General features: G+C 47.5%; 1 protein-coding gene across 1 annotated transcript in view; it reads left to right on the top strand.

Moving 5' to 3' along the window:
* NXN (nucleoredoxin) overlaps window positions 1-20,758 on the top strand; it is a 158,793-nt gene that overhangs the window by 124,524 nt on the left and 13,511 nt on the right. Inside the window, exons 2-5 of the mRNA XM_019429653.2 lie at window positions 4,349-4,466; window positions 6,101-6,234; window positions 6,715-6,815; window positions 8,719-8,825. Of these exons, the coding sequence (XP_019285198.1) occupies window positions 4,349-4,466; window positions 6,101-6,234; window positions 6,715-6,815; window positions 8,719-8,825 (460 nt within the window). The remainder of the gene's footprint in view (window positions 1-4,348; window positions 4,467-6,100; window positions 6,235-6,714; window positions 6,816-8,718; window positions 8,826-20,758) is intronic.

The raw sequence follows: 20,758 nt of genomic DNA, 5'->3' as shown, positions 1-20,758 counted from the left end.
AGGTTTATTGATTTATTTTGAGAGAGGGAGAGAGCGAACACGTGGGAGGGCAGAGAAGGGTGGGAAGAGAGAGAGAATCCTAAGCAGGTTCCCCACTGTCGGCACAGAACCTGACAAGGGGCTCAGACTCCCAAACTGAGACACCGTTACCTGAGCAGAAATCAAGAGGTGGATGCTTAACCAACTGAGCCACCCAGGTGCCCCAGAATTTCCTTCCTTTTAAGGCTGAATAACATTCAAGACTATTTTGTTTAACATGTTCAAGAGTATCCGTCTCACGGGGCACCTGGGTGGCTCAGTGGGTTAAGCGTCCAACTTTGGCTCGGGTCATGATCTCACAGTTTGTGGGTTTGAGCCCCGCATCAGGCTCTGTGCTGACAGCTCGGAGCCTGGAGCCTGCTTCTGATTCTGTGTTTCCCTCTCTCTCTGCTCCTCCCCTGCTTATGCTCTGTCTTCCAAAAATAAATAAATGTAAAAAAAAAAAAAAAAAAAAAAAGAGTATCCATCTCATACCAATGGCTAGTCTTATATATAATAGTAAAAGGTATACCCATTATGATCAGGTGGAAGTTAAAGATGATTGCTACTTACTATTGTCCTGGAAAAATCCAGCCAATATAGTTCTTTAAGAAAAGGAAATAAATGATGTAATTGTTGAAAAAGAAGGTGAAGTTATGTTTATTTGCAAATAGCATGGCTCTCTATTCAGGCTAAAAACATGCTTTGAAGTAAGAGTATACATTTAAAAATTAGTCAAGTTTTACAACTCCATCTTTCTGTCTGTGACCTCGATCCCACCCTCTGGCCTATTCAAAGACTCTGTTCTTGCATTTTTCCTTCTCATCAGTATTTTCCTCTTCTGGATTATCCCCAGCAGCATATACTAAAGCATCTCCCATCTTTAAAATACCGCCCCCTGACTTCATCTTTAAAATATCCTCTCTCTGACCTCATCATGTATTTCTCCAGCTACAATCCTATTCTCTGCTCCCTTTCCAGCAAAACTCTTAAAGTTATCTGTAGTCACTACCTTAGCCCGTTATCTGCCATTTTCTTTTTCTCTTGATAGCCTTTACTGTTTTTATTGTTCCCGCTTGGTGTTTCGTGTGGGAAGCCGACTTGAGTTTGTCTGGTCCCAGGCCCCCTCTAGGTGTGTGTGCCGGACAGAGCTGCACCCCGTTGCCTCCCTCTTCCACTCACTCTTTTGTCCTCACTTTACTGACTCCTCCTTGACCTGTCAAGGTCGTGAATAAACTTAGCTGCCACATCGGCTGGTCAGTTCTCTGCCCTCATCTTACTCAACGTGTCGGCAGCATTTGACACAATAGTGTACTCTCTCCCTAAAACACTTTTGCCACCTGCCTTTTGGGACACCGGAGTCTCCCCGTTTTCCTTCTATGTCATGTGTCACTCCTTCTCGGTCTTTTGTGGGTGGTCCCTGGCTCTGCTCTGGGGTGCCTTTTCCTCTGTAGCCTGTCCTCTCCTTGGATAACCTCATAGAGGCTCATGACCCCTCACAGCATCCAGGCAGCGACAATCCCTGATTTATAGCTCATGCCCCCCAGCTCCCCAGAGCCTAGACTTGTAAGTCCAGGTGCCTCCTTGAAATCTCCCCTTGCACATCTAATGGGCATCTCAGATTGACCTCTCTTATCTCCATCTTTCCCTCCCAAACTTTTGCCTCCATTTTTCCTCATCTTGGTTCATAGGACCCCTTGACACACTTTTGCTCAAACTCCAAAACCATAGTACATCCTTCATCTTTTCTTTCCCTTATCCCTTCCACATATTCAGTCTGTCAACCTACTCTATTGACTGTCTTAAGAATACATCATGTCCTCACTCTCTGCTGCTATAACCCAGGTCCTCCCCACTGCTCTCAACTTCTGCCTGGGCTGTTTGCACTGGCCTCTCCGGATCCTGCCTTCTCCTTGTCTTCCCCTACAGTCTGTTCCCTCAGGGCTGCCAAAGTGACCTTTTAAACTGTAAATCAAATCATACCACTCCCCTGCTAATGCTCTGTAGTTTCCTGTTACACTTAGAATAAAATTCCATCATTTTTACTAGTCTACAGGGCCTTAAAGATCTGCCAAGAGCGCCCTTCTGACCTCATTGTGGCCCCTCTCCCCGACTCTATCTGACTGCGTCTACCCCAGCCTTCTTTCTGATCTGCCTCCCAGCCTCTAACAGGTGCCCTGGGCCTCAGGTGGCCTTCCCCCATGAGCATGTGACTCGCCCCATCTCATATCCGGGATCTGTGCTCAAATGCCATTTCTTCAAAGATGCCTTCCCTGATTACTTGCCAAAATGTGTACCCCAGGAGGGTGCCTGCGTGGCTCAGTTGGTTAAGCGTCCCACTTTGACCTGGGTCATGATCTCACAGTTCGTGGGTTCGAGCCCCACGTCGGGCTCTGTGCTGATAAGAGCCTGGAGCCTGTTCCAGATTCTGTGTGTCTCTGTCTCTCAAAAATAAACATTGAGGGAAAAAAAAATTTTTTTAAGTAATATTGGTAAGAATACTGAGGAATGGGCTCTCTTTTGCCACTGGTAGAAATATAAAGTTGCCCAAGCTTTTTAAGTGGTGAGTCATGGGTGATTTTTATCTCCGTTTTTACGGTTTGCTGTGTTTCTCATTTTTTCCAATAATTACTACCCCCCCATAATTACTTTTTAAATCAGATAAATCCCTTCATCTTCCTTCCTGCCCCCCTTTAAAATTATTAACCTGGCTGGATCCTTGTACTTGCAGACTTAGGAAGCTAATCCCAGCAGCAGGATGGTCTTGTTCTGCTATTGAGCCTTTCCTCCTAAAAATGTTTGATCTGAAGCCCGTATCAGGTTTCTCTGGAATGATGTAGTACTGGTCACTGCCGACTGTATGTGCAGAGTCGCTCCTGTTAGAAGGGCTGGTTTGGGAGCCCACTGGAAAGGCAGGGCTCACCCAGTTCGAGGTGGGGTCCCACGACCTTTCCTGCCAAGACCCAGGTCTCCACAGACAGGGGAAGCCTAACATTTTGTAGCAGATACCCCACCCGACTCCTTCGCAGCTTGAGATTGAATTAAAAACAATAATAATCTGCTCTGTGCAGCTGGACTTCTGGTGCCTGCTTCCCCTTGACACATCCGCGCCCCATTCTGCCAATGCCCAGGCGGCCAGCCCTCCTGTGTGGGCCCCAGGCCCCCGGAAGGGAGGCTGCAGCTGAATCAGCAGTGGGCCATTCTTCCATTTCCCGTTGGTAGTTAGACATTTGGGCCATTCTGCCATTTCCCGTTGGTAGCTGGACATTTTGTTTAATTATGTTGCTTTCTGGGCTTGGCAGTTAAGTTCCAGAGCACCCAGTGGACCCCCTGAATGGCGGTCACTCTGATGGCCGGGAGCCGATAAAGGAGTCTGCACATCCTCAGCTTCCTGTCCCGGGCTGTTGCATTCATGCTTTCTCAGCCTCACCTCTCCTAGACCCTGGTCCTCTGACAGTTGGCTGAGGCAACATCGAACCTGCCAGTAGATTGTACGTTGTTTTGAGTGGCACTGAGAACTAAGAATTGGAGCCGGCTCAGGATGTTGCTTCCCTAGTGTTTGTGGGTGAATGACACACACAGCAACTGCCGATACTCCCAAGTGCAGGAACCGATGTGGTGGGGAGAGCGCCGGATTCTGGCTACTTGGTCTTCTGTTGGGATACTCTTGTCCCCTCTCCCTTGGAGCTCAGGTGCCACAGCAGAGCCGGGAAGCAGGGGAGCACCTGCCTGCTGATGGGGTTCAGAGACACCAACAAAAAGCCTCCCTTCCTGCCTTAACCACCTGGTATTGGGGGTGCACATGTAGTTCATTTCCTAATTCATCTTCGTCTTTATGCTTTTTTTAAAAGTTTATTTATTTTGAGAGAGAGAGCAGGGGAGGGGCAGAGAGACAGGGGGAGAGAGAGAATGCCAAGCAGGCTCCGCACTGTCAGCCCAGAGCCCAATGCAGGGCTCGAACTCACGAACCATGAGATCATGACCTGAGCCGAAATCAAGAGTCGGACACTTAATCAAGTGAGCCCAGCTAGGCACCCTTCATCTTTATGCCTTTTAGAGGAAGTGCCCGTGGGAGAGGTGGGGGAGAAGAGCTGTCTTAGAACAGGTGTGGTCTTCTGTTGGCCTCTGTCACAGCTTGAGCCTGGATGGGACTCAGACTCCCCTCCCCTGTCACAGACCACAGAGGCCAATGATTGTAGCTTCACTTATTCATTTCCCTGTACAGCAGTGTTTTCCAGTTCTTTCACCCCTCAGGCCTGATGGGGCTCAAAAGGATGCTTCGATCGATCTGGTTTGGACTTAACCACCTTTTTCACTTTGCTTCTTACAGCTTAAACTTTGGAACAAATACCGAATTTCCAACATTCCATCACTAATATTCCTAGACGCCACCACTGGGAAGGTCGTGTGCAGGAATGGGCTGCTGGTGATCCGTGATGACCCAGAAGGTAGGACCTTGGCGTGTCTATCCCGTACTCCCCGTTCTGTCCCCCTACCCTGACCATCCCTACTGGTAGAGAACATACAAATGAAATATATCTGAGGGCGTTTGTTTAGCTAGAGGATATTGTCGTGATGAAATTGATGAAATTATAGTATTCTCTAAGTCATGATTAATGTTTTTAAAGAGATCAGAATGTCCCTCTTGGAGGCTTTCATTCATGGGCCAAAGGAGATGGAATCTGAAAAAGGAAGTTCAGTTCTGAGGGCTGAGGAGGTCGTTGAGAAGCAACAAGAGCCTGGAGATGGACTTCTGGTGCTGTTTCCACGGCAGCCGTCCCTTTAACAATTAGAGGCAAACTAAGTGGTTGTGAGATTTTTTTCCTCTTTAAAATATTACCCTAGCAGAGTCATAGTCTTGGTGTTGCTCTCCTGGCCTCAGGGGTGACTGACTTCATTTCTTGGTGCTGCCCAAGTCCTGCAGCCTTGGCCTTGGTGATGTACCCGGTGTAGGCTGCCCTAATCACCCTGCTCACTGGCTGTCCAAGGTCTGTTTCTGTCCCACTGGCACTGGAGTCTTAAAAGCATCCTAAGGTCTTCCCTTCCTCACTTACTATTAGTTAGGGAAATTCAACCCTGGTCACAGGTTTTCCAAATAAAAATTTCACCTGCTTCAAAGAATTGCCCTCAGTAAAACCCAAGGCATGGTAGAACCAAGTTTTCACCTTCGCAGATCTCACACACACACACACACACACACACACACACACACACACACACACACACTCACACTCACACTCACACTCTTTCTCTACTCTGATCTTGTTAAAAATGCAGATTTCCCAGCTCCATCCCCAGAGATATTTGGGACCATTTGTTTCAGGGCGGGCTTGGCCCATCTGCACGTTTAGTCAGTCTGCGTGTCTCCCATTCCCCCCTCCCCCAACCCAGGCGATTTTTGAGGCGGTGGTCCACAGACCACCCTGTGAGAAAACGCTGTTCTGTTGCTCTTCCTGCCTGGGGCTTAAGTGTCATCAGAATGGAGAACATCTGGGTTGAGTGAGTGTTACTCTTTCCTTTTACTGGATTTAATTCTCACTTGGTTCCCTGGGCCCCAACCCAGACTGACTGAATCAGAATCTCTGGGGGTGGGTCCCAGGAGCATGATATTTTAAAATGCCCCAGCTGATTCTGAAATGCCGTCAGAATGGAGAGCCACTGAGATTCCGGGGTTGGACTTGAAGAAACTCATGGTTAATACACGAGGCAGTGATTCCCCATCCTGGCCCATCATCAGACTTCCCTGGGAGTTGGTTTTGCTTTATTTTGGACATAGATCTTCAGCCTTGGCCCCGGATCCCAAGACTCAGAGCATGACCTGGGCTTCTGTACTTTTCAAAAGCCCCCCAGGAGCTGGGTCCTATGATCACCCAGGTTCGGGAACCATTGTCTTGAAGGTAGGTGGGGCTGTGCCGTGGATAAGGTTCTGCCTTCATTCCTGGGTTTTAGCTCCAGATCCTATGCGTGTGTTAACAAATACTATTTGATGATAAAGCTGTCATGCCCTGCCGCTGTGAGGACTCTTGGGTCCGAAGTCTCAAGAAAGAATCTTAACGTTCTTACCACCTGTTGCCTGTTTCAGGTTTGGAATTCCCTTGGGGACCTAAGCCCTTCAGGGAAGTCATTGCGGGGCCCTTGCTTAGAAATAACGGACAGTCCCTGGAAAGCAGCAGCCTGGAGGGGTCTCACGTGGGAGTCTATTTCTCCGCACACTGGGTGAGTGTTCAGGCCCTCCTTAGTCCAGACGGAAGGAAGCAGCAATGTTGCCACTAAGACCAGTTGGGGTTGGCTTCTAGGGGTGTTACTGCTCGGGTATCACTTCCTGGTGTTCTTACTTCCTCCTGCACCTGATGCATGGCTTGCATGCCACGAGCGCTTATTATTTTGAATGATAATAGCAGCAAGAAAATTCTTCTTTTGACTGGTCTGAAAGGGTAGTCTTTCTCACCCATTCTGATGAGGCTTCTACTGGTCTCCAAGGGGGTTCATTTAAACTGCTGCCTGCTGGCACACCGTGGAGGTGAGAAGAGCCTATCCTGAATGCTCACCATTACAAGGGGCACGTTTGTTTCTGCCTCTTTAATAAGCTGGGTCTTGCTATCCCGGTCCTACTTGGGTCTTGCTTACCTGGCCTCTGCAGGCAGGAGAAGACGAAGGTACAGGGTCAAACCGTAGGATCTCACTCTCCTCTTTCAGTGTCCACCCTGCCGAAGCCTCACCCGGGTCCTGGTGGAATCCTACCGGAAGATCAAGGAGGCAGGCCAGAAATTTGAGATCATCTTTGTTAGTGCGGACAGGTAACGCGTGCTGGGGAAAGTGGCCGTGTGGTTCCCTTCCCCAAAGGTGGTTAACATGCATTTCTTTTGCCTTACGCTTCTCGCCTGCTAAGTGTAGAGTGTGGAGATGGGAATTGGGGAAGGCGTATCTGGGATGATTGGCAGACAGATGCCTTTTAGATTTTCTCATGCAATTGTTTGAAGGGGAGCTGAGAAAAACCTGTTCTTGCTGTAAATATTGGGGCACGTCCCACTTCCGGCCTAGGTCATTTGAGGTTAGGATGCAATTTTCTGATTCGTTCAGCTTTATGGATTGTGATGAAAGGGTGTGGTGGGGGAGGGATGGAAAGAAAAGAACTGGAGGCTAATGGAATGTGACACCTATCTGGGATGGCTGTGCTATAATTTTTTTCCGCTCAGGCCTCGTGCTTTGCCTGGGGGCTGTCCTAAAAACCAGAAGGGCAGACATTCGTCCTGGAGTACGTCTGGTCCTTTTAGCCTCAGCTTCCTCTGCTGCAGGCCCCCTTGCTGGTTTTATTCATCAGTGACCTTCCTTCATCACAAAACTCCAACTCTGGTTCAGACCGAGCCACCAGGTGCTTCTGCTTCTCAAGTTCCTGTTCACAGAAGGATCTCTGAGATGCCAACACACTGAGGGCATTTTGTATCTTCTAAAAAAATTTTTTTAGTTTATTTATTTATTTTGAGAGAGACAGAGCTCACAGGAGGGGCAGAGAGAGAGAGAGAGAGAGAGAGAATCCCAAGCCCACTCCGTACTGCCAGTGCAGAGCCAAATGCGGGACTCGATCCCATGAACTGAGAGATCATGACCTGAGCCTAAATCAAGAGTCAGACGCTTAACCATCTGAGCCACCCAGGCGCCCCAGCATTTTGTATCTTTGATATCTGCACTGTGCCATGCTTGGTGTATTGGCCCATGGTCCAGCCCTGGTACTCCCAGCTCCCCATCTCTGCATGTAACTGGGGATAAGCAATCATCACTCTTTTATTTTTATTTTTTTTTAATTTTTTAATGTTTATTTATTTTTGAGAGAGAGCACAGGAAGGGCAGAGAGAGGAAGATGCAGAATCCAAAGCAGGCTCCAGCCTCTGAGCTGTCAGCACAGAGCCTGATATGGGGCTCAAACTCACTAGTCATGAGATCATGATCTGAGCCGAAGTCAGGCACTTAACCCACTGGGCCACCCAGGTGCCACAGTCATCATTTTTTTTTAAAGCTTTAAAAAATATCAACTTTATTGAAGTGTAATTTACATACAATAAAATGCATACATTTTGGACATACAATTCAGTGAATATTGACCCATGTATATACCCCTGTAATTGTCACAGTGAAGTATAGAACATTTCTGTCATTCACAAGGTGCCCTTGTGCCCCTTCTTGGTCAGTTCTCACCCCCAAACTCGAGCCCCAGGGAGCCCTTGATCTGCTTTTTATCACTTTGGATAGATCTGTCATTCCTAGAGTTGTTTATACATGGAATCATAGGTTTATGCTCAGTTAAAAGTGTGCTCCTGTACACAAGACTGTTATATGCACAATTTAGAAGTATCACGGGGACCGCAATGTCCCTGTACATCTAGGCTTCTTATAAAACTACCACCTGCCCGTGTTGGAAACAGAAACTTGGGCATGAGTTTAACTGGTAGGATCCACAGGAACAGGCTACTTGAAATGGCCTAGTGGTTCAGTTCCCATCCGCCTGTCGTGTGGAGGCTGTTGCTGCACGGTAACCAGAAGGGGTAGAAAAATGCCCCCCTGTAGCCTGGTGTCTGAGGAGCGTGATGTTCAGAGGCGCTGGCATCTGCAGAGCCCTGGGTGTAACTTGGTGGAAGGTGGGGAGGACCCTGCGGTGGCACTTTCAGGGGTAACAGAGCCTTGTTTCTATGTGTGTCTCTGTAGGTCAGAGGACTCATTCAAACAGTACTTCAGTGAGATGCCCTGGCTCGCTGTCCCCTACACCGATGAGGCCCGGCGGTCACGCCTCAACCGGCTGTATGGAATCCAAGGTAGGCGTTCCCGACTCCCTGGGGATCCCTGGAGACCTGCTCATCTGGGCTCACCACCTCTTTGGCTTTTCTTTTAGAGGGAAAAGGACATCTTTATTTCCATTACATGTTCATGTTCCTTACCGTCTCAAAAATGACATGCTGTGAATTCTGCAGTATGTAAATTACACCTCATTAAAGGCATTAAAAAAAAAAAAGGACCAGCCCAGGTGAAACAGCTACTTCTCACCACCTGACCTGGTGGGTTCTCATGCCCTTGGGCTATGGAGCACACACTCCCAAATGACATGGCCAGAATCCTGAGGGTTCTGTCAAACAGACCTAAGAGTGACCTTTGGTTCCATCAGTCAGACTCTCTAAGCCTCAGTTTCCTCATCTGCAAAATGGGCATGATAAATCCCTGCCACAAAGAATTGCTGGGAGCATTAAAAGGATAACGTATGTAAAGCACTTCATGGTTACTGAAGCACAAGAGTGAGGGCTGAGTGGCTGGTGCCTTCTTGGTGAGAAAACCAATGTCCTGAGAGTGTTGAAAACTGGGACTTGAAGTACTAATCATGGCATTTTTCAGAAATAATGATTATTAAGTGAGACGAATTGTGTTTTTATTCTCTGTTATGTGAAACCTCCTTCCCAGCCTTCATCCAGCCCGGTTTTCTCTTGGTAAAGCACTTAGTTGGCCTGTTAAGAATTAAATACATTCTTATATGTCAATTACATCTCAATTTTAAAAGAAGAATTAAACTCATTTCCTTTGTAGCAGTACTACCAGATCCTGGTTAGCCCTAGACAGACACAGCTAATATCTGAGATCTCAGTGCTGCTTGTGTTATAGGGAGTGAAGAAAGAAAAAAAAGACAAAATTTAGCCACAAATTCCACAGCTAAGGAGAACTCATCAGGTTCTTTTTAAGCTTTTTCTTCACCATTTAGAGTGAGCATATGGCTCTGTTGGGAGCTAAAGTTTCCAAATAATTAATATTTAATTTTAAATCAGTGCTTCTGCATTTCATATGTGCCTAAGAGTCCTCTAGGGACCTTGTAAAAATACAGACTCAGATTTCCTGGGTCTGGGTGGGGTGGGGCTGATAGTCTGCATTTCTAGCAAGCCCCCAAGTGACACTGATGCTGGTGGCCCAGGGACCACACTTTGGGTATTTATTTTTATTTTTAGAGAGAGAGAACACATTAACAAGCAGGGGAGAGGCAGAGAGAGAAGGAGAGAGAATCCCAAGCAGGCTCCAAGCTATCAGTGTGGAGCCCAACATGGGGCTCCATCCCATGACCATGTAATCATAATCTGAGCTGAAATCAAAAGTTGGATGCTCAAAAAAAAAAAAGTTGGACGCTCAACCGAGCCAGCCAGGCATCCCATGGAGGCTCATGTCTCCTATTAATAAGAAAAGATGAAAGGAGCTCCCTTTCCAAACAAAAGCTGAGTGGTAATAACATTGTTTACTAGTCCAGAAGTGAAGGGACCAAGTTGAATAACTTAAAAGAAGATGCCACAGCTTTTTCCTTCCAGCACTGTGTTTGCACAGAGTCTTACAACATGAGTGCCTAGACGTAGGAGCAGTATCTGTTGAGATGAGCATCAGGAATGACCTTTGGCCAGTGGTACTGAGCAGAGCATTAAATTGCCACTTTGTGAGGATAAGTAAAACTTCAGATCTCTCAATTCATTTATTCGTTCCTTCAACCACTGTTTACTGAGGGCTGTATTCTTCCAGACGTTGTGTTCTTCCAGACATGGGGGATACAATCTTGAGTAAAAATGGACCCAGTCCTGCGGCGCCTGGGCAGCTCAGTTGGTTAAGCGTCCGACTGTAGCTCGGATCATGTTCTCGTGGTTCATGGGTTCAAGCCCCACGTTGGGCTCTGTTGACAGCTCAGAGCCTGGAACCTGCTTCGGATTCTGTGTCTCCCTCTCTCTCTGCCCCTCTCCTGCTCACTGTCTGTCTCTCTCTCTTAAAAATAAACACTTAAAAATGAATGAATGAATAAATAAATAAATATACCTTCTTGCTTTTAGGATTCAAATCTTTACTCCAAAGGTAACTCTGTGTATTACTTAAAGGAGATGTGACCATCTTATTGTCATTGTACAGTGGGAAATGGGTGCAACCAGCCAGTGCGAGTGTTCCTCAGCCTCAGTTCTGGGGCTGTGACTAGAAGGTCTTGGAGGGACTCCAGGTGAGCCCCATTGGTAGGCTGACTAGTTCCAGGTCTTTCCTTATCATTACCTAGACTTTGCTGCACTTCAGTGCCCATGTCTACATGCAGCCGTGCCCCACTCCTTCCGAGGACCACAGATTTCTCATCTTGGTCCTTGCAGCAATACTGGGACATTCCTGAGTTTTCTCTCTTCCCTATTCCCCTTACACACCGGCAGGTGTCTTTGATGTCTGTCTTCTTCTATCTCCTCCAGTCATGTTCTGGCTTCTCCTGTCCCTCTCTCCCAGCTTCTGTACATGTCTGTGTGCATGTATGTATTCACGCACAAATGAGTCACATAAGATGTGACTCTGTGTCACATGGTTGGGCCTTGGAACATACTGTCACTGATGACTGGGAGGCATCTTACATGTACATACCAAAAAGAATGTCGGCTGTCCTACCTGCACTAGGCATGGGGCCTCTTGGATCTTTGGGACATTGTTTCCTGTTTCTTGTCTTATTCTACCCTCACTGATACCACCACTCTAGTCTAGGCCACCAACAACCCAGTCCTGTCCCTACTTCCTACTGCTGAGTGACCTTGAGCTAGTTACTTAACCTGTCTCTCTCCTTTTTTTTTAAGTTCATTTATTTTGGAGAGAGAGAGAGCATGAGCAGTGGAGGGGCAGAAAGAGAGGGGGAGAGAGGATCCCAAGCAGGCTGCACTGTCAGCACAGAGCATGACATGGGGCTTAAACTCATGAACTGTGAGATCATGACCTGGACTGAGAGCAAGAGTCGGATGCTTAACCAGCTGAGCCACCCGGGCACCCCACTTATCCTCTCTTTTCTCAGTAAAATTGGGAGGCTTCAGTGTTGGGTACAGAATAGGCATTTAATAAGCATTTAACTGATTAACTTGGGGGGAAAAGGAGGAAATTTCATTTTACAATAAAAAAGGTAACTTTTGGATGTCAAAAAGCTTAAATAAAGGCAACCAACAATATTAATAACATGTATGGCAAATAACCATAGGAAAAGATCTTTCATAGGAAAAGATCTCTCCTTAGACACTAGTAAAAAAAGAGAATTTAGCCAAAAAAATGTATAAGATATGAGGTAGGCAATTCATCTAGTACATTGATATGATATAATCATATCATTTTCATGACATGGAAAATATTCAGCATACTTCCATGATTTACAAATGAAAACACTGAATTTGTATCTATCTCATTTGCAAAGAAGTCCCACCACCCCCACCATCTCCACCAAAAGATAACCCCCAGTGTAGGGAAGAGATCAGACTGCTAGTAGAAATGTAAATCAGGACAACCTTTCAGGAGAGCAATTGGCAATATACATCAAAGGCCTTTAAAAATCTACTAAACCTTTAATTTAGAAATCCCACTTGTGGAATTTCTGCTTAGGAAATTATCCTATAGTACCCAGCAGAAGCTGAGCTTCTCCTGAGCAAGTGGTGGATTTTTGTTTTTGTTTTTTTCTTTCACCTTTTATACATGTTGAATTTCATTGTGGACACCCACCCCCCACCACCCCGCCAGCATTTTTTTTTTTTTTTTTTTTTTTTTTGCTTTAGCCTCTGGAAAACCCAGAGCTGAATTTGTAACCACCTTTAGCAACTTTGCAAAGCTCACCTCTTTTGTTGCATGCCCTTGACCTTGGGTTCGTTTGCTCTTCCTTCCCTGTTTTCACTTCCAGAAGGTATTTTCCTCTGTTTTTGTTTTATTATATCATGTACTTTTTAAGCAGCCTCTGATCCTTTTTGGAAGAAAGGGAGAGTAGATTTAAATGCATAGGAATCTGTTTCTTGAGCTCCTGCTAGCAACCAAGCCTGTGGACTGAACTCAGGTGGGAAATAAGAAACCAGAAGAGTAGCCCAGTGCTGCCCTTGAGTGGACAGGAGGAGATTTACATTAGGAAATACCTAGAGAGCAGAGTATGACAATGTCTTGAGGAACTACAAAGTGTTGGTCCAGTCGGTGCCATTTTGTTCATAGAAGTCTCCATAGAAGACTGACACTTGTCCCAGAGGGCAGAGCAGGTGCTGGGCCTCACTTGGCTGCTCTGCTCCACCACGAGGCCACTTCACACAGAGGCACCTTTCTTCCCAAGCGTGTGCCATCAATAAGCAGAATCTTTTCTCTCCGAGGTAGGGAGCTGCCCTTTCCTGGATGTGGGGGCCAGCGTGATGTAGGTATTCCTGATGGTCAGTGCTAAGGCTGTAGGGTCACTTGAAGCTAATAATTACCAAAAGATGGTCTATATCATGCATAGGTAGTTTGAGGTGGCCGTCTGTGCCCCGTGTCTCTGCTCTGTGAGGTACTTGGCACAGAACAGAGACCTCATAAGGAAAGATCACAAGCTCTGCAAGATTCAACACAAGTTTTGGACACACTCCTAGGGCTGGGGGGTGCCCTGTAAAATGTTGGGTAGGGCACAGAAAAATTAAATCGATCATTTTCTGTCTGCCTTCAGATAGCCAAGAAGGGAACTCTTGGATTCCCCAGCTGTCAGCCTATAAATATTACATATTTACACCTATAAATAAACCTATAAATAAATATTACAGACGTAAGAGCCGCAGTTGTTAGGCGTGGCTTAGACAGCCAGAAAGTGGCTGACCATGACTGAGGAAGAAGAGAAGGGGGAGTTCTCAGAGACGCACTGGTTTGGTTTCATCTCTTAAGGCCCAGGCGGTGTGGGGACGAGAAGTACACATGTGGTCGCGACTTCCAGGAGCCCTCAGTTGAGGACCACAAAGCTGACCTGGAGAGGCCCTGTGGCCAAGCAAGCAGAGGCCATCCAGCCACAGTGAAAGAATGTGAGATTCAGGCCGAACCCAGTGCCAGCCAGCCAGCGTCCTCTGCATTGGGCCAGCCCCACTGCTCCCCATCTGCTGGCTCCATGGCATACGGTCCCTGCCATCTGTGCTAGTCTCTCTTCAGGGAGGACCTGCCTGCTCTCCCAGCTCCCACCTCCTGCTTCCTCACTGTCAGGTTTATAGTCTCCCTGGCACAGGGTTTGTGCTGACTGCTTCCTTGACCACTTAGGACTCACTCCTGCCGGCATCCTGGCAGGCATTGCCTGCTGACCTTGATCTGTCTGCCTCCAGCCCTGTCAAGCCAGACATGCACTAAAGCACAGGATCCTTCTCAAAGTAGCATCTCATGAAGAGCCATGCAATGGACTAATCTGAGTCCAGGTGAGACTCTGGCTTGGAGCTGTTGAACCAGGAGGGCTTCACTGAAGAGATGGCTCTGGAGGATGGGATTTAGATAGGGAGTGTCTGGGGCAAAGGCCAGAGTGGGATACTGTAGTGTATTGTAGGGCAGAGTGTGCAATAAGGTCAACGGTGCCACATCTTAGAGGGCCTTGAGCACCATGCCGAGGTCCTTGAACTTGTGATCAATGAGATAGTGATACTTAATCTAGACCAGAAGAGAAATCCCAGAGGCAGATTGTCTGCTGATATTTCTGATGGACACATTGAGTGTCCACCGTGACCAGCCTCACACTGGGCTTCAGGCCTACCTATGGCGAGAGGGAGGCTGCTCCCTCAGGCTCTGGGACAGGTGGCCCAGGTGGCTTCTGCAGCCCAGTGCCCATCTCCCTGCCTCTGCCTCCCTCTAGCCTCACAGGGTCACTTAGTGTCTTCTGCTTTGTGGCATTATGGGGGTTCCATGTGCATTAGAAGGCCTGGTTTCTGTTAGAGGCACACGTTGTTAGTAAGTTCTTGTGCAGCGTTTCGTAACGATCTTACCAGTCAGCGATACTGTGCTTACAAGTACACATATACCTCAAGAGGTATCGTGGGTTCAGTACTAGACCACCATAATAAAGCATAGTCTCAGTAAAGCCAAATTAATTTTTTGGTTTTTCATTGCCTATAAAAGTTATGTTTACACTACATTGTAGTCTTTTAAATATTTATTTTTGAGAGAGAGAGAGCACGAACAGAAGAGGGACAGAGAGAGAGGGGGACAGAGGATCTGAAGCAGGCTCCGTGCTGACAGGACAGAGCCTGATACAGGACTCAAACTCACGAACCATGAGATCGTGACCTGAGCCAAAGTTGGACACTCAATCGACTGAGCCACCCAGGCCTCCCTACAGTGTAGTCTTTTTATTGAGTGTTTATTATGTGCTCAATATGGTTCCATTTTCATATGTATTAAGTCAGTTAATCCTCACCATGTGATCAACACCATGTGATATAATTATTAGTCTGTAAAGTGTGCAATAGCATTATGTCTAAAAAATGACATACATACCTTAATCAAAAAATAATTTGTTGCCAGAAAATGCCAGCCATCATCTGAGCTTTCAACGAGTTGTAATCACTGATCACAGATCACCATAACAAGTGTAATAATGATGAAAAAGCTTAAAATATTGCAAGAATTCCTGAAATGTTGACCGAGAGACATGAAATGAGCAAATGTTGTTGGAAAAATGGTGCCAGTGAGGGTGCCTGGGTGGCTCATTCGGTTAAGCATCTGACTTTAGCTTAGGTCGTGATCTCACAGTTTATGAGCTTGAGCCCCACATCAGGTTCTGTGCTGACAGCTCAGAGCCTGGAGCCGCTTCGGATTCAGTGTCTCCCTCTCCCTTTGCCCCTCCCCTGCTCATGCTCTGTCTCTCTCTCTCGCAAAAAAATAAATAGTAAACATTAAAAAAAGGTTTTTTTTAATGGCGCACCAATGGCCTTGCTTGAACAGAATTGCCACAAACCTTCAGTTTATAAACACACACACACACACACACACACACACACACACACACACACACTATCTCTGAGGTGCGGTAAAGTGACGTGAAATAAAACGAGGTGTGCCTGTGCAGATGAGTTTTCGTATCAAACTGCCTCTGACTACCCAACCAGAAGGTAGAAAAGCACATGGCCTGTTCTGGGGGTGGGGGGTGGGGGTTGCAGGGAACAGCGTTGCACAGGCTGGAACAGAGCAGAGTGATGAGGGTGTGGAGCAGGGGCTGGCCCTGGACTCCCCTGGTGACCACGAGCTGAGCTCTGGCGCCGTCCCCTTCCTCCCTGTTGGTGTCCCACGGTGCAGTCTCTCCTGAGGTCCCTGTTCCTTCCTCTCTGCCATGAAATACCTCTTTTATGTCGGCAGGTGCATCACTTAGAATGTCTGGGCATCTCCCCCATCGCCTTTCTTCTTTCTTGTTAGAAGAAATACCAGCTGGGCTTTCTGAGATTCTGCCTTTGTTCTTCTAGAGTCTTGCTCTTGCCTCTTGCAGTTTTCCTTCTCTTTCTTACCTCCTTGTCTCTCTTTCTCTATTAGCTCCTTGCCATCCACTTCACGGAATGCTCGGGTCTCTCTTAGCTGTAAATGCTGCTGGCTCGGGCTGCTCGGGCTGCCATAATGCCCACCATGGCTTAACTAGCCGACATTGGTTTCTCACAGTGCTGGAGATTCGATTCCAAGTGACAGCTTGATTTCTGGCTTGTAGATGGCCACCCTCTTGCTGGGTCCTCACATGATGGAGAGAAAGCTCTGGTGTCTCTTCTCTTTTATAAGGACACTAGCCCTATCCAATCAGGGCCCCATCCTTAAGACCTCATTTAACCTTTATCACCTCCTCACAGGCCCCATCCCCAGGTTAGGGCTTCAAATATGAATTTGGGGGTAACACATTCAGTCCCAAACAGCTACCATTCCTCTCTCTTTTTGTCGAACATCAAAATTCTCAAGAAAAAAACGTAAAATAAGATGAGTTAAAAAAATTCTCAAGCCATTTCCTTGGCTTCTACCACGTGACCTGCCTCGTGCTACAAGGGCCACCAGCATGGTAAGGTCGTGGCCCCTGTCCTCGTGGAGCTCAGAGAATCTGCTTCACCTCTTGTTCTTTTGGCCCATTACTGAGCTGCCACTGGCCTCTCAGGTCACCGGCACCTCCTGGTCATGTTTTATTTAATAAATAATAGTCATGTGCATGTCATATGCCAGGTGTTTGTCTGCTGATGAACTAAAAAAAAAAAAAATGTCTCTGACCTCATGGAGCTTACATTCTGGCAGAAAGAGATAGGCAGTAAACATAATTTTTAAAAGCAAAGTGGGGGCGCCTGGGTGGGTCAGTCAGTGAAGCATCTGACTCTTGATTTTGGCTCAGGTCATGATCCCACAGTTGTGAGATCCAGTCCCGTGTTGGTCTCTGTGCTGGGTGTGGAGCCTGCTTAAGATTCTGTCTCTCCCTCTGCTCCACTCCCACTGGCGTGCACGCATGCATGCTCTCAAAAAAAAAAATAATAGTGTGTGTGGTGTATTGAGTTATGAGAACTATGGATTAAAACTAGAGCAAGGTAAAGGGATCGGGAGGACAAGGGTGGGTCACAATTTCAAATACGGTGGTCAGGATCAACTCCATGGAGAAGGTGATGAGAAAATTAACCTTGTGGTTCTCTGAGAGAGAAAACTATCCCAGGCAGAGGGAACAGCCAGTGCGAAGGCTCTGGGGCAGAAGTATGCCTGACGTGTTTATGGAACAGTGAGGCCAGTGTAGCTGGAACAGGATGAGCAAGGGGAATTTGGGGGTGCTTAGACTAGAGAGGGTCCCATAAGGACCTTTGTTAATAGGACTTTGGCTTTCACACTGAGTGAAGTGGGCCAGCAAGGGTGGGGGGTGTTGGGCAGAGGAGTCCCATAATCTAATGGTAGGGTCCCTCTGGTTGTTGTGCCGAGAAGCAGGGAGAGCCATTGGGACGTTGTTGTAGTCATCCAGGGACAAAATGGTGGTGCTCCGGGAGGGATAGTAGCAACAGGAGTGGCAAGACGTGGCTGGTTCTGTGCAGAGGTTGATGGTAGAGTCTTAGAATTTGCTGACAGACTCGATGTGGAGGGTGAGAGTAAAGGAAGAGTCAAGACAGCACCACGGCTTCCTGCCCAAGCAGCTGAGGGAAGGCGTCCCCGTCAGCAGAGCTGGGAAAGCCTTGTGTGTTGGATGCAGGGCATGTGGACAGCAGCGATATGGAATTCAGTTGAACAATAGTTTAATTCTGACCATGTTGAATTTGACCGAGTGGTGGTGTAGATGCAGCAGTCTGGAATTGGGAGGGAGGTGTGCCTTGAGATATAAATGTGGCATTTTCTTTTTTGTTTCTTTTTTTTCCTAATGTTTATTTATTTTTGAGAGAGAGAGAGACAGAGACAGAGTGCAACCAGGGGAGCAGCAGAGAGAGGGAGACACAGAATCCAAAGCAGGCTCCAGGCTCTGAGCTGTCAGCACAGAGTCTCACACGGGGCTCAAACTCATGAACCGTGAAATCATGACCTGAGTTGAAGTCAGACAATTAACCTACTGAGCCACCCAGATGCCCCTAAATGTGGCCTTTTCCACTTGATCTGTGGTTACATTGCAAGCCTAAAATCGGATGAGGCCACACTATTGACCTCCCCATTCTCCTCTTGCTTCATTTGCTTTTGTTTTCAGACACTTTGGGCTACCCCTAAAATCCTTTCTTCTTCCTTTCACATCACCCCCACTCCTGGCTGTTTCCTGCCCCGCTGTCTCTTGGATTTCTCCTCCGCCATGTCCTCTGAGGGGTCCTGTCTAGGGCTCTTCTCCCTGTGTTCTCAGGGTTCCTTTATACCTAGCACGCCTCCTTTCCTCTGCTCCACCTCGTCCTCCTCTGCCCCAGTGTGCTGTATGCATCAACATGGCAGAGCAGCTCCAAGTGAACCTTCCAGAAGATCTACTCTCATAGTAATGTTCATCCCCCGCCAAGAAGCCCTCATGGCTGTGGTTCTCCACAGTCTGGTCTCAACCACCTTTCCAGCCCTACTTCTTCCTGCTCCCCTATCCACACCGTCCTCTCCCCATCCCTGCCATCTCTCATGGCCTCCCTCCCCAGCCCTCCATCACCATTCTCCACATCCTCCCCATCCTCCCAGCTCAAATGCTGCCTCCCCAGTGCCTTCCCTCATGGAGCAAACCTCCCTCTTCTGAACTCCTGTGCTTGTGTGATCTCTTGTCATGTGTCACGTTCCCATGTGTAGTTCCACAGGTGGACTCTCTTCTCGGGGATCAGCTGCTCCTTTAGGACAAGGAGTGGGGACATGTAGGTTCCAAACCTGGAGTTCTTTTCCTTTCTTCCCTACCTTCCTCCCTCCTCCCTCTTCCCTCCTTTCTTTCCTTTCTGGTTCATTCAGGCTTTTCTTCAGCAATCATTTCTTGGACACCTGCTGTGGCTTTGAGCCAGATCCTGAGGCAAAGGTGACTGGTACCTGCCCTCCAGCTGGGCTGGAGACACAGGGAACACCATGTTCCTTACAGGGGTGCTCTGTCCCCACGCACCTCAATACATCGGGGATAGTCTCCACCTTTGGAGCCCTTGTGGTTCCCGCCCCTGGTTTGGTATCACTGCTGATGGCCTCTCTCGAGTCTTGGAAGGGGGTAGCTCCTTGCCAGGCTGTACCATCCCCTGGCTGGATTTCGCTTTTGCTTGCATCTGAGGATATTTAAATGCCACCGGTCTAGCTCTGCTACCTTTGAACTTGAAGGAATTGTCTATTCTTTTATACTCACCGTAGCATCACAGAACTCTGAAAATTATTTTTGATTGAACTCTATTTCTGAGTCTTGTGTGACTCTGTGGTTACAACTTCCAAAGTCATTCAACAGGTGTATTTATATGTATGTCTGTATTTTCTGAGCTGTTTTTACTCACAACACTCATTTAAAAAAAAAAAAGATTTTACTTTTAAGTAATCTCTCCATCCAACATGGGGCTCAAACTCACAACCCTGAGGTCAAGAGTTGCATACTCCACTGATTGAGGCAACCAGGCGCCCCTACTCACAACACTTCTGATACCAAATATGTGTGAGTGGTTCCCTCTCCCCAACACCAACCTCCTGGGTTCTCTGGGTGTCCTGCAAGTCGACTGAATTCTGACACCGTTGACCTGGAGTTAGTGGCAGATCCCACGGGTCAAGGGCTCAGTCCCACCAGAATCCCCACACTTCAGACATTAATATCGTTAAGTCCAGGCGTCCTATACTTCTGACCAATTGGCCATAATCAGGGGTTCCCATGACCCCCTCCTTGGGTTTAGTCCTTTGCTAGAATGTCCTACAGAACTCAGGAAAACAGTTGATTTACTATCAGTCTATTGGAAGAGCCGGATGGGACTGATGCATAGGTATATGGGAAGGGGCACAGAGCCCCCATGTCCTCAATGCACACCACCCTCCCAGCACCCCCATGGATTCAGCCCTCCCCGCTCAGCTCTCTCTGACCCCACCAATTAGTGGTCTTTATGGAGATTTCATTACACAGATACAATCAATTAAATCATTGACCATTGTTTTTTTTTATGTTTATTTATTTTGAGAGAGCACACATGCATGCATGAGTCAGGGAGGGGCAGAGAAAGAGGGAGAGAGAGAATACCAAGCAGGCTCTGCACTGTCAGTGCAGAGCCCGATATGGGACTCAAACTCATGAACTGTGAGATCATGACCTAAGCTCAAACCAAGAGTCCCGGACGCTTAACTGACTGAGCCATCCAGGCATCCCCATTGACCATTGTTGATTAGCTCAACCTCCAACCTTCCTTCCCCAGAGGTCAGGGGGTCCATCTGAAAGTTGCAACCTTCTCATCAGGCCTTTCTGGCAACCAGCCCCCACCTTCTGAAGTTATTTAAGGGCTCCCCCACCATTGGTCAACTCCTTACACACAACACACTTGTCACTCCCAGATTTCAAGGGCCTCAGAAGCTCCTGTCGCAGGCTCTG

The sequence above is a fragment of the Panthera pardus genome, unplaced genomic scaffold (genome assembly GCF_024362965.1).
Source record: "Panthera pardus isolate Hobbes unplaced genomic scaffold, ASM2436296v1 HiC_scaffold_3, whole genome shotgun sequence".
NCBI classification, from domain to species: domain Eukaryota; kingdom Metazoa; phylum Chordata; class Mammalia; order Carnivora; family Felidae; genus Panthera; species Panthera pardus.
The sequence above is the reverse complement of the archived record's forward strand: the minus strand, read 5'-3'. Positions and strand labels throughout refer to the sequence as shown.